The sequence below is a fragment of the Mesitornis unicolor genome, unplaced genomic scaffold (assembly GCF_000695765.1).
Source record: "Mesitornis unicolor isolate BGI_N332 unplaced genomic scaffold, ASM69576v1 scaffold42814, whole genome shotgun sequence".
In the NCBI taxonomy this organism is placed as follows: Eukaryota; Metazoa; Chordata; class Aves; order Mesitornithiformes; family Mesitornithidae; genus Mesitornis; species Mesitornis unicolor.
Genome location: NW_010178840.1, coordinates 16,781 through 30,420, shown reverse-complemented (window position 1 = coordinate 30,420; position 13,640 = coordinate 16,781). Strand labels below are relative to the sequence as shown.

The following is a 13,640-nucleotide window of genomic DNA, read 5'->3' as shown; positions in this document are numbered from 1 at the left end:
CAACCGAGCGATTCTGTGATCCTGTGATCCTACCAGTACTACTGCAGAGATGCAGCAGTAATCGTAAAGACACGAGAATCCAAGTGGTTCTGTTGGTGTATGTCTCAGGTAACTACAGCCTGTGCTGATCCTTTTCTAAAACAGAAAGTCTATAATGAAGTGTCATCCTCACGCAACTGTGCAAATACGTACGTCTGTGAATAAATGGACTAGCAGTAAACATAATAATAATCATAATAGTTTATCATAATAGCCATCATCATAATAGTTCATCTGTAACTACACGTACAATTCCCCAGCAGTTGCAGCATGACGCTCAGTAGCCATGAAGATGTCCTCTGGACTCCTGTGGTCATATCTGTGGTCATTTCTCTAACCTGCCTGGTACTGTGGCCACTGTAATAGTCCTTTGCTATCCTGAAATCTTGCTGTTTTAAATAATATGGTTATGGTTTGTCTTATCTTATAGGCAGTTTGCAAAGTATGTTTTTATCTCATGTGAGCAGAAAACAGAACAGGTTAGGATTTTTAGGCACTAACACCAAAACCATCTGTTCTAATGAGATACTTACCTATTCTATTCTCAATCAGCAACGCCAGAGCCTGGTGAGGATCCCAGAGTTACAAGGGCCAAGTATTTTATTAGAGACGAGTTTCTTGTAAGTATTTCCTTTCTTTCAGTATTTCTTGTGAGTCTTCTCAAATACAAGCTCGTACGCACCTTCTGCTGTCACTTCTTGTGTTGTTTGTATTTAACATCCACACTGCATAAAACAGGGCTGTTTAAAAGCTTTACTGCTGTTTGTTAGCTGCTCTTTTGGATATTTGTTTGTTGACACAGCATATAATTCAATAGCAAAAGAACTGGTGAGAGTTAAGACACCTCAAATAGAATGAAGAGTGAAGTCCTGCTGTTATTAATGCAGTCAGGGTTTTTTTTTATCTAAAGATAAATAATGACCTATTAGAGAGCAGCGTAGGGGAAAGGGACCTGGGGGTCCTGGTGGACAGCAGGATGACCATGAGCCAGCACTGTGCCCTTGTGGCCAAGAAGGCCAATGGCATCCTGGGGTGTATCAGGAGGGGGGTGGTTGTAGGTCGAGAGAGGTTCTCCTTCCCCTCTACTCTGCCCTGCTCAGACCACATCTGGAATATTGTGTCCAGTTCTGGGCCTCTCAGTTCAAGAAGGACAGGAACTGCTGGAGAGAGTCCAGCGTAGGGCTACAAAGATGATCAAGGGAGTGGAGCATCTCCCTTATGCAGAAAGGCTGAGGGAGCTGGGTCTCTTCAGTTTGCAGAAGAGGAGACTGAGGGGAGACCTCATTCATGTTTATAAATATTTAAAGAGTGAGTGTCACGAGGATGGAGCCAGGCTCTTCTCAGTGACAAACAATGATAGGACAAGGGGTAACGGACACAAGCTGGAACACAGGAGGTTCCACTTAAATTTGAGAAGAAACTTCTTCTCAGTGAGGGTGACAGAGCACTGGAACAGGCTGCCCAGAGAGGTTGTGGAGTCTCCTTCTCTGCAGACATTCAAAACCCGCCTGGACGCCTTCCTGTGTAACCTCATCTGGGTGTTCCTGCTCCGGCAGGGGGATTGGACTGGATGAGCTTTTGAGGTCCCTTCCAATCCCTAACGTTCTGTGATTCTGTGATTCTGTGATAAAGAGTAATCAAAAGATGGATCATCTGTAGAATATTAATGTTCTTTTCATATTATCTTTCTCATTACAGGTCAGCTGAAGCTATAATAAACATAGTTTTTAAAAATATTATTACATATGCTTGTAATGGTGAGCATGGCAAACAAATTGTGGACTCATTTTAAAATGGAGCAAAGTAAAATGTTGCTTTCTGTAGGTGTAAAGCAGGGATAAAAAAAAGTCTTGTGCAAGGAGGCAAAATCCCACTTTCTTCATGGACAAAGTGACTACGTGGTGTGTGGCTAAACTCGCCAAAGCTGCATATAAATAACGGCACTCTCTTGAGTTCTCATTCAACTCTGAAATTCCCCAGTATGCAGTGACCTTCTCACTGTATAATTCTGGTGATGTTAAATTTCATGGTTTAGGTGAGAGAGTAAAAAACTGTGGGCGTTTTGCCACTCGGTTCCACCCTTTGAAAACACAGCTCACACATACGTATCTGAACCTTCATTCATCGGAGTTTTGAGAATGATCTTGTTGCCTCAGTCAGTTTTATTTGAACCCAGTATCTCTCTCTTTCTTTCAACAGAGAATCAGCACAGCAAGCGGCGATGGAAGGCACTATTGCTATCCTCACTTCACGTGTGCAGTGGATACAGAGAACATCCGGAGGGTTTTCAATGACTGTCGGGACATTATTCAGCGCATGCACCTTCGCCAATACGAGTTGTTGTGATGGAGAGCACTTTTTTCTGTATTTTGGACTCCTTATTCCTTATTAAAAAAAAAGAAAAAACCCACCCTTGCCCACATAGGGTGGAAGAGAACTGTTTGAATCTCCCATTGATTTGCACCCCTCAACTTTTTCTCCTTGCTGGACAATAGCAGCACTTCTAAGCTTGCTTCTGTACCCCTCGGACAGTTTTGAGATGGCCCCTAACACTTCAAAGGCCATTTCCATGAGGATTTCCTAACACTGTTATTAACAAAAATAATAAAAAAAAAAGAAATAAAAACTAATTAATTAAAAGCCCAGAATGTGGAGCACCTGAAAGAATTTGGGATAAAAACTCAAAAGATGTAACAAAAATTGGGGAGAGAAAACTTGAGGTAATTTAGCACTGCTGTGGGCATAATCACATAACCCGTGATCTCCACTTTGTATCATTCACTGCATCAGACTAAAGAAGGTGCCAAGTCACAGACCAAGTTTGAAGACAGACACTCGAGTTTGGTTCTCTGACTGTAATGTGGCTTTGAACGGAAATACTGACAATTCTACAACAGACCTAGACAGTGCAAAAACCACCTGCTACCTTTCAGAAGGGTATTTTTAAAACCAGTCTTGGTGGTCTAAAGACGACCATGGACATTTATGAATTGAACTGCATATGGCCTGTGATTGCAGAAAGAGTTAACCACACACTGTTTTCAGTTTGTCCACTGATGATCCCGTCTGCTCTAAAAATCATCATCTGGACTGTAGTCCTCACAGTCTTTCCCTTCTTTTTCTTCTTCCCTCCCCTCATTTTTTTATTTTACTTCTGGATTATTATTCTTGTACAGACTGTAAAATGTATTATTTTGTACAACTTTATTGAAAAAAAATAACTTGTAGAAGATCTTTGTGCCTTGATTATGGCTGTACCTGTACAATGAGCTAAGATGTAAGTATGTTTGATTGCGCTGTACAGCTTTGTCAACCCTATCTGCAGCATTAGCTCAAGGTAGGGAAAATTTATCTGTAGTTTAGTTTTTCTGGTTTATAAAAGAAGGAAAAATACTGTTTAGTAAAAAAAAAAAAGGAAAAAAAAGGAAAAAAAAAGAAAAAAGTACAAATTGTGCAAACTTAACCACTTTAAAAGTGAGGTCTTCAACAAGTGACCAGATGTTGCAGCATCATGCTTTTTAATTTTTAGCTTTAATTCATTTAAATCTCTATCCAAATGCAAAACATGGCTTGTTTCTACATAAACCAAATTTTGCTACAAATTATAAATGTTAGTCTTTGGTCATTCGTAGTCCTTTTTGCTAAAGACAAAACCAGAACAATAACGGACACATAGGGCATCATGCGGGTCTGGTGACCATCTCTAGACTGGGCCAAATACCCCACCAACCTCCACTTCCGCTGCGTGGGCAAACTCCAACCAGAATGACAAGGTGTGCACTGCCCTTGGATTTGGCCACTGAGTTCCAGTTTCAAATGACATTTTTATTTCTCTTTTAATAAAGAGATACTTTAGAACCTTTTTGTTTTATATTAACTATATAAGTAGCTTAAAGTGAAGACGTGTGGATTTTTCTTAAACTTGAATAATTTATGCAAATTATATGCTTAGAACAACATGTGGTACAGTAAAAAGAAAAAGAGCAAAAATCACTGTAGCAATAAGAGAGCATGTAATTTTAGTAACTACTACACTGCTTTATATTTTATACCTAGGTGTTTTATGTCTCTGTGAGTGTGTTACTTTTTTCATGTGTCTAAACCTACGTGTACAATTTGTACAGTCAGAAATTACAGCTGTAATAACACATCTAGAACAGTGTTAGCCTATATTACTCAAACACCCCTGTTCCCCCTTCATTTACACCTCTGAACTGATCTGGATCTTACTGCAGTGACTTTACAAGGAAAAGGAAAGAAACAAAAAACAAACACCAAAATACTCGTCTCTTTGCCTTTCACCCTCGCTTCCCTCCACCCAAGAGACTGTGTTAACTTTCTATTTTGGAAAGAGGTCCAGTTTAAATTAAAACCAGGCTGTGGTCGGTGATGTCTGTGCAGCTAGATTTGCTTCAGGTATCAGATGCCTTTTGAACACCAAGAACTGCAACTGTTCAGAACTGTGAGTTTTCATTGTTTTTGTGGCTAAACTTTGAAATGAAAATCAATCGTCTGCTCCGTTGTCATGCAGAGGGCAGGGACTCGATGGAGTTCCTGCCCCATCTCTCTTAATTCAGAATTCCTAGTGATCTTTCAGAAGACACTAAATCGCCTGGAAATTTTAGCTGTGGTTGCTAGTCATTTTTGAAGAACGATCTTTCCTGTTCACAGGTTTAGAAAGTTGCCACCTGAACTTTGTAGAAGTGTAGGGGAACATGACCGAAAAATATCCCCCTACGATTTAGGAATGTATCCAGTGCCTGTGGGTCAAGGGCTGGTGTTTCCACTAGGTAAAAATGGGACACGCATAGTGGAAAGGAAATTCATTGTGAGCCTTAATTTTAGTTACAGGAGCCAAAATCTTTAATTTAGTGCCAACCCTTATCTTTTTAAGCTTAGGAGGAGTTGGTGTGAACACCAAATGTATAAATGGGGAAAACCTGTCGTGGTGTAAGGAATGTAATTCTCATCTGAGAGAAACAAAGCACCTCCGTTACAAAGAATAATAATAAAAATTAAGCTTTGTCCTCAGATAATGAGGATCCATAATAACAATGGGCTATATAAGACAGCAACAGTTTAAGAAACATAAAGCTTTATATGAGAAGAAATGTTTAAGGGAAGGTTTTTTTTCATAAGTGAGGAAAAAGGCAATTGTTTTGAACATGGTTGAGTTGCACAAGTATGGAGAGTGTGTGTCTTAATGTCTCAGTATTGCCTTTGTTAGTCTCTTTATTAGTCCATGCAGTTTGGTGGCCTGGTAAATGCAAGTCTTATTTTTAACAGCTTTCCTTTCTTTAAAATACAAATCCATAAAGCTTTAATGCTTGCTATTTAATAAGTAACTGTGTTTTCTTCTGTCTCTAATTTAGTGGCCATAATTTGCAGTTAATTGAACCATTCCAACCTAATGCTTACCCATATTTCCTAGTCTTGTTTTATTTATTTATTTGAATTTCTTGTTTTTCATGATTGAGGACTTGTCTCATTCATCTGTTTGGAAACTTCTGACCTTACAGCCAAAACTTAACTCATTCTACTCAGTATTCATCGTGATGCTGAAGTGTAAGATACCTGCAAATGTAAACACTACCACTTTTATTAATAAAAGCAAATACAGTGTTCTAGGGCACATTTGCATCACTATAGTTGAGGTTGTGTCAGTATTTCCATTATAAACCCATAGAGGGTCTATATCTTGGCACTAAATTGCCCTAAGCTAAGTCTTTGCCATACAAGGCTCCTGCTCAAGCATGATTTGGTGGGTTGGTTTTTAAACAGTTTCCAACACAAACTCTTGTTTCTGTTTAAGTTATACAACTGTGTTGTTGGATGGAGGTTGGTTTAAAGAAAACAACAAAACAACAGCAAAGTCAACAAACAAACCGGGTCGAAGATTGTTTTTTGGCACTTCTGTAACTCAGAAATGGTTTTGATTTTAAAACATAGCCTTTGGCAAGCCAGTAACCTACAATATGGTCTGATCACTTTGGGTATTTTGTAAAAATAATAATAAATTGTAGAGATGTTGTGGTTTCAAAATCAGCTGCTGTGCATTTGCAGTAACTTATTTCGACCCAAGAGCTTTCAGCAATTTTTACATCAGTACACGTATTCAGCAGCCAGTGTGATGCAGCAGAATAGTGATAACTCCTGAAGTGGTTTCTTAATTAATAATGTGGAGAGAGAAATCCACTGCAGACTAAAAAAAGATTCAGCTGCTTCTGAAAGCATCAAAAACTGCTCTCTTAGAGGCTGAAACTGGAGCCCTGTAAGTTGTTAGGAGCAGCCTTTGATGCAAAAGGATATGAAGGCATGCTGGATCAGTTGTCATAGACAGGAGCCCTGAGGGCTTATCTTCATTTATCTAAAAACTATTTTGAATCATGGCATTGAGGATAGGATTTAACTTCGAGTATGTCATTAACTCTAGAAGAACTGAAGCGAATTCTGTTCCAGTGTGTTGCACATAATTGATACCTGCAGGATGGTTTTCTTTTACCAGTAAATCTATGCACAGAAATATTAATGTTCATCACTTTAGAATCTCAGCACCTTGTAATGAGTCATGGCGCAATATTCCTGTAAATGATGTAGGATGTTTTGTATTCTATCCTGTTTTCCAATGTTGAAAATTACGTACCAGGAAAAACAAAAGAATAAATGAAACGATGACACAGGCCACAGATGCGGAGACAGAGCCCAGGACATCTGAGTACCAGTCCAGTGCCTTAGTGTTCATACTGTTGGTGATTGGTGCTATACAAATGTCTAAGACTGATAAAGTTGTTGTAAGTTATAAAATGATGTAATTTATTCTGGAAGAGAGCAAGTTCTCTTCTTTCCCCAACTGTTACCTGATATGCTGTGTGTATTTCTAACAATCCTGGCGCTCAACACCTCTTCCATGGAAGCTGATGATAAAATTCCTACTAACTGTAAGAAGCAGGGTCAGGGCCTTAGATCACTATCAATGGAAATCTCACACAGGAACAGGTCCTCATCCCTAAAACACATTTTGAGTTTGTGTAACAGTACGAATATTTACAAGCAAACATCTCTTTGCAGTCCAGAAACAAAACTGTACCCTTCTTCCTCAGCTTGATATTTCTTGAAAATGTATCCATTTGGGAAAAAAAAGTCTGTTCTGTGACAAACTCTGAAGTGTCTTTGTAAATAAAATAAGCTATGAAGGGGATTTCAGAAGCTCTGCTGATGAAAGCCGTTACACTGAAAAATCTCTCTGGGGGCTGACAAGATAGAAATTCCAAGAGTTATCATGTTATAATCCTGGCCATAACCAGTTAGCTTAAATACTGTGAGTGGATGTGTTTCAGTGACTAGGTAGGTAAAGTGCTTTAGAGTATTTTACTGTATCGCAGAGATTGCTATAATTTCAGCTTCATAATTGTTTTCAACCCTGATTCTCATCTTATTAAAAGATAAAACTGCTTTTTACCCTGTCTACTTTTAGTCTATTGAGCTGAGCAAAATGGGTGCAGTTTAAAGCAGAAATCTACTTGGAAAAGCAACTTGGGGAGGAGGTGGGGAGGCAAACTAATCTCTCACTGCATTAAACAAAACTAACTGGGGGACTTTTTCTAACTTCTGGGTCCTACCTATAAATTAGCCTGGTTCTGTGGAAAAAACACAGAGTTCTTCTCTGGGTTATACTTCTGCAATAAGGAGTAACTGGCCAAATACGTAATAGATACTTTTCTTTTTAAGAAAAACAAACCAACAAACAAAAAAACCCCACCAAGCCAGAATTTACCGTTTCTCCTCATTTTTTTCACTTACGAAATCTGCCAAAAAAGAAAAAATATTTTACTGACAAGATAAAATAAAGCCTTTAAGCATTTTTCCAAATGCAGAGAGAATGATCAATTTTTGAAGGAGAAGATCCTGACGTTAGGGTTTTTTGTGTAACGTGCTGTCTAAGGCTGGGGCACCAGTAGACAAATGTAAACAAAAATTAAAACGTGAATGTATCTCCTCACTTGTATTTACCCAGTTGTTTTATTAAATGAGTTGGCTACTATTTTTTTTATATATTGCTACTCAAGGTTGGAGAAAGAACATTAGGACAGAGTTAGTAATGTTGGGAGTTCTCAGTTCTGTTGTTCTGTTGTGCAAATGAATGTTTTTAGGCTGTGAATTTTGTGTGAATTATTAATAGTGTAGTGTTTCTGTCTGCAGTTTCCCAGTATTCCGTATGACTTTGAAATTGTATCATTCTTGCAACAAAAATGCTAGAGCAGAGATCAGGCAGGGCAGGGAAGGGCTGGGTAAGGGTTATGAATTACCACATCAGGCTTGTGACTTTAAGGCCGCTCGGAAAAGGGGGCCCGTGCTGGGTGCTCTTCACTGTGTTACCAGTTTTCTGTTGGGAGGAGCAGGAGAGCTTCCATAAAAAGTCAGATGAAGAGGTAGAGGGGTAGAAACAAATACATGTCTGTGTAAGACCTCAAAGTATTAATGAAAAGTATTTTGAATTCGTATTAAGCTAGAGCCGTAGGAGGCAGCGTGTCTTTTCCTGAAGTGTGTGTGTGATCCGTATGTGTCTCAGGATTTTTAATCTCCGCTCTCTTTTTCCTCAAAGGCACAACATCCAAAAGGAAGTCAGAGATTTCATGAAAGTTTTGATGCTAATCTTGAGTTCTGTTTCCCACAGGGCAAAACTCTGCTGGACTACAAAGGTCCAGCTGTGTAAGAGAGTCTGGAAATCCAGTGCTGCCACGAGCAACAGCTACTGACCTATTTGTGATTTAAAACTGGGGAACTTAGAATCAGTTGTTCTTTCCAACATCGTGTCCCAAAAACTGCTACCTTTGGATTCAGCTCCTGTCCTCACCCCCCACCCCACCTACTTTTATAACATGCATGGCTGATAAAGAGTTCAACTAGAGCAGCTATGAAGGCAGTTATGAGACAACCCCTCGGAAAGTTCAAAGCAACTAGGGAAAGCTAGATAAACAAGACTCCTAAATTCATCACCTTGGACACTGAAAAATAGAGTTATGGGGGGAAATTCTTCATTCCCCAGGTAAGTGTCCCAGTTTGGGATCCTTAGACAAATTTTCAAGGTCAGAGAATGCATCTATCCAAAAATCCAAGATATCTCCAACTAAGAAACCACAAAAATTCCACATACATCATAGAACTGGGAGATACTTCAGTGAGTGCAAGCACAACGATCAACTGGAATTTGCTTTGAAGCAAGAAAATGTTCCCACTATGGGCTCATCTTGAAAAATACCTGGGGCATTGTAAGGCTGTGTTTTTAAACAATCCACAGTTCATAAATACAGTTCCAACTTTTGAAGTTGAAGTGTGAAGGAGACTAGAATGACATCATGTCGGCAACCTAAAAACCACCTTGTTTTGTCTCGGAATACTTTGCAGCTACCTGACAAAGTGTCATGGTGCTCAGTGTCTGGAATAACACTGTTCCCAGTACTTGCGAATCTCAAGATACAAACAAAAAATGCTTAATTTTGAGATTCTGCTTGAGAAGGAAGAACCCCGTAGCCAAAAGTCATTAGCCTAACAATGCTGCTGTAATTTCCTACTCAATTTGAGAGTTACAACCTTATCTCTAATTGAATGTATTGGCTGATTTGTAAAGGGCTAACAATGACAAAATACGAATTGATGCTAAAAGAATCTGTAGAGGGCAGGGAGCAGAGGTAATTGGCACACAGAGAATGCCAGGGTGGATATTTTTTTAAACATATGAATAAAAGGCAAAGAGTTTTGTTGGAAGTCGGCTCTTCTGTTTGAGATTTTTCTTTTATTCTAGGAAGGAACCAAATGAACTCGGGTGATTTCATCAGCTGTATTACATTCTGCCCTTCTTGAGGCAGAAAATCTTGAAACACGGTTGTTAAGTCATTTGGTAAAAAAAAATCAAGCAACAAATTGTGATAGTTGGGTGGAATTGAAATTTAAGCATTTGATGCTTGGTTTATTCTTTACTCCCTTAGAAGAGCCATTGCCAACCGTTATAAATCCAACCTTCACTTACATTAAAAAAAAGGGGTAAAATAAAAAGGCAAAAGAAGGCAGTTTTCCACATTTCTCTAGACCTGTCTCTTCTTCATACACATCAACTTTCCAGGATGCCTTTACTGCTTTTTCAAAGCATGCAGCAGAGGCTCTGAGGCTGGCCTTTGTAATATATTTATTGGGCTTAAAAAATTAGCTTTAATGCACTCACTGGCTCATCAAAATCTCAATAGATGGGAAGAATATTTTACACAGAAAATGTAGTCAAATACGCATTTATGGAAAAAAATTGTTGCATTCATTTGCTGGATAATCTTTCAGGGACATTCAGGTAAATCTAAGTGCTTTTATTTATAAGCATTTTACTGAAACTTTGAAAAACACAAGTCCGTACGGGAGAACACCGTTAAACCCAAGAAGACAACCACGGCTGCCATTCAAAGTTGTAAAAGTTTAGTTTGCAGAATCAATCTCTGGTGCATTTAGTGTTTCATCACAGTTTAATACATTGAAGCTGTTGGTTTTGATCTGACTTTGCCTCTTGTTTATTGACCTCAAGTGGAGAAAGCTTGGATATTGCAATTCTTCTGCAAAGGGCTATTCAGCAAATGGTCTGGCTCTGTTACAGGTCCCTGGTTTTCTCCTCAAGGAAAGTAAATGCTTTGGGTATTGTTCATTCTTTATATATTAAAAAATAGTCATTTTCTGTTACTGCAATCAAAATAAAGAGATATATAAACACACAAGAACTTCTAGTTTTAAGATTCAGACCCTGAAATTACTAGTACCGTTAATGTCTAACAGAACTGTCTTTTGCTGGCAGTTGGTGCTCTGGACTGCTCACTTTTTCTACTCAACTAAGCAGTGAGTTTTGTAGCATTATGATTGAAATCCTACAAGTCCAGCTGTTCTCACTAGAGAAAACTTTACCTGAAAATGCTTCACTGAAGCTAAGATTTCAGTACTATCACTATTTCAGGCCATAAACTCTGGGCACAATCAAATTCACCAGACTGCAGATCCAAATACCCTACCTAGAAGATGCACAGCAAATTTCAGTCATGGGGAGGAAACCTCTCTTACCTACGTAAAGACATCTGCTGTACAAAGCATATTTATTTGAGCCTTCTGTAAAGAACTGGGATCTCCTTCTAAGCCTCACAAAGCCTCAGCTTTGTGGTTTTCCCATCCAGTTCCATTGGAATCTTAGTTAAGCTCTGGACTTGCTTTTTCTCCCAATTTTAAATTTTCTGACCCTTCTGTTAGGGTAACATAATAGTTACTCTGAAATCACCTTCAGAGAACTTGTCCTACATCTTTTAACACTGTACATCGTTATAAGTTTTAAAAAAAAAGCTGATGAAGCACAGGTGTATAGAAGTTTCTTATTCAACTCTCATAAAATACTACTTCTTTCTTGGTTTGGGACTGATTAAATTCAGGCCCGGTATTTTCTCAGTAGCTCTGACTGGTTAATCGCACTGTCTGTTGTGACTAAGCTATTATTTTCTCATGTCTATGAGATGGAAATTGCCCGCTAACTAAATGGAGATAAGCCAAAAACTTTTTCTCAAGGATATTTCCATTGGCCTCCAGCCTCAGCCTGTCACTTCATTGCCAGCTCCTTCCTCACAGAAAATGGCCAGTGCTTCCATAAGCATTAAAACGTTACCTTACTGTCTTCCTGACTGCAGGCAATCAAGGAAACGTCTAGCACACGTAGAGAATGTGTTCATTGTGCCTCTACTTCAATACACACCTTTTATTCTGAAAAAAACCCTCTTTTCCTTCCTGTTGACAGAGCAAAAGGAACTCTTAAGAAATGTTTCAGAAAGGGTTGCTTCACCACTACAGGGCAGCATATGACAGCCAACTTGCACTGTGCTGCAGTTCAGGTGGTGGTGTATATTTTCTATACTGGAATTTTTAGTGCAGCAAGTCCTTTAACTAGAACAGTAACCACACTTGAATGAGGACTGCATCTCTTGGAAGTCCCGCAACAACTTATTTCTGAACAGGGCTTTTTGGCCTATCCTACCAAGCAATTTCATGGACCGCATTGAAATCTATGTAATTTTTAAACTATTTTTCAGTTAGCAACTGAATAAGAATAAAGGACCTTTTAAATAATTAATCAGGAATGCTCTTGGCTGCCCTCCAAAGCCCAGACCACACCCTCACCGTCCCCTTTCTCACAGTTAAACTCTTGTACAGCTGCAGCACAGGAGTCCATCTGAGGAGAGACAAAGGGACTCTGTTTCTCTCACATGGTCTCCATTTCAGTAATGCCCATCTCCTTGCCTAAGGTCAGACTGTACGATCAGTTTTCATTTTAAACTTACTTCCTCATTTTTTGCCTGTAACTTCCTAGTCCCTCCCTTTGCTGGGGGCCCTCTTGGCCCGTTGCCTTCGGCCAGCCCATCTCCTTTGGGGCCCTCTCTCTCAGCACCCCACCACAGGCACTGCCCTGGGGACCCAGCTTTCCACACAGGGGAACAAACCCCGCACACCAGGCTGTGCTGTGCAGTTACAGGCGGCCTGAGAGCTCAGGAACAGGGAACTTCGCTCGAGCAGCACAGACTTCTCTGTTCCCAGAAATGAAACTGCTGACAACTGTAGTGCCAACACTGCTATTTATAGGAACTACAGTTGGTTTATTATTTTTTTTAGATCAACAAGATTTTGTCTCAGGCTAAAAGTAACCCCTCAAAAAATTGTTTGTGGTGAGAAAAGGCAGAAATGTTATTTAATGTTACTCTTTGGCAAGTTTTGGGTACGCAGTAACAGCAATACTGGCCCTAAAACTTTACCACTAGAATGTAGTCCTAAAAATCTTCCCACTTCCACCAAAAATATTCTCTGTTCTTTAACTTTTTTCCCCCGTTTCTTAGGTTTTTACTTCTACCATAACATATGATCGTTACTGTCACTTGTTGCGTTTTTCCATATCCTCTTCACGTTTCAGGTGTGAGGGAACGGCTGCTACTCAACTGCAGCCCTAAGAGCAGCACATCCCGTTTCTTATCTTCCCTTGTAGTCCCCGTCTAATTACTGCTGCACTGGGAGGCTTTGGGAGGTTTTGCAGGGTACAGAAGTTTGCTTTTAAATTTCCACTAGGGTTTTTTTTCCCCTCTTGACTATTTTCCCCCCTCTGACTATGCCGTCTCCTGCCTTGCCTCTCCGGCAAGTCACTAACCGCGAACGAACAGGGACAGAGCAAACCTCCACCGCCACGGGACCGCAGTTCTTACGTTCCCGTATTTCACGTTTATCTGCTGCTGTTCACGTCTGGTTTCAGCCGTAATTCAACAAGAAACAGCCCCACCACCTCGGCCAAGCCCTGCCCAGCGGCCACAGAGACGGCTCCACCCTCTCGGCGCCCGCCATTCCACGTCGCTCCGCCCAGAGGGGCGGTCGCGGCCTGGTTCCGACCGTCACCGCGGCTCCTTCGGCCCGGGGCGGGACGGGAGGAGCTATGGAGGACGCGGATTACTTCGAAGGCAGCGCTGCGGAGTGGGGGAGCGAGGCGGACGGAGGGACGGTGAGCGCTTGCGGACGCCTTAGCGGCCGCGCGGGGGCCCCCCGTGGGGCGG

The 13,640-nt window shown here is 40.3% G+C and overlaps 1 protein-coding gene across 1 annotated transcript in view; it reads left to right on the top strand.

Moving 5' to 3' along the window:
* The first annotated feature begins 13,469 nt into the window (after nucleotides 1-13,469).
* Nucleotides 13,470-13,640, top strand: part of NELFCD (negative elongation factor complex member C/D) — a 9,412-nt gene continuing 9,241 nt past the window's right edge. The window contains 1 exon segment of the mRNA XM_010182584.1: nucleotides 13,470-13,588. Coding sequence (XP_010180886.1) covers nucleotides 13,523-13,588 — 66 coding nt within the window. The 5' untranslated portion in view covers nucleotides 13,470-13,522.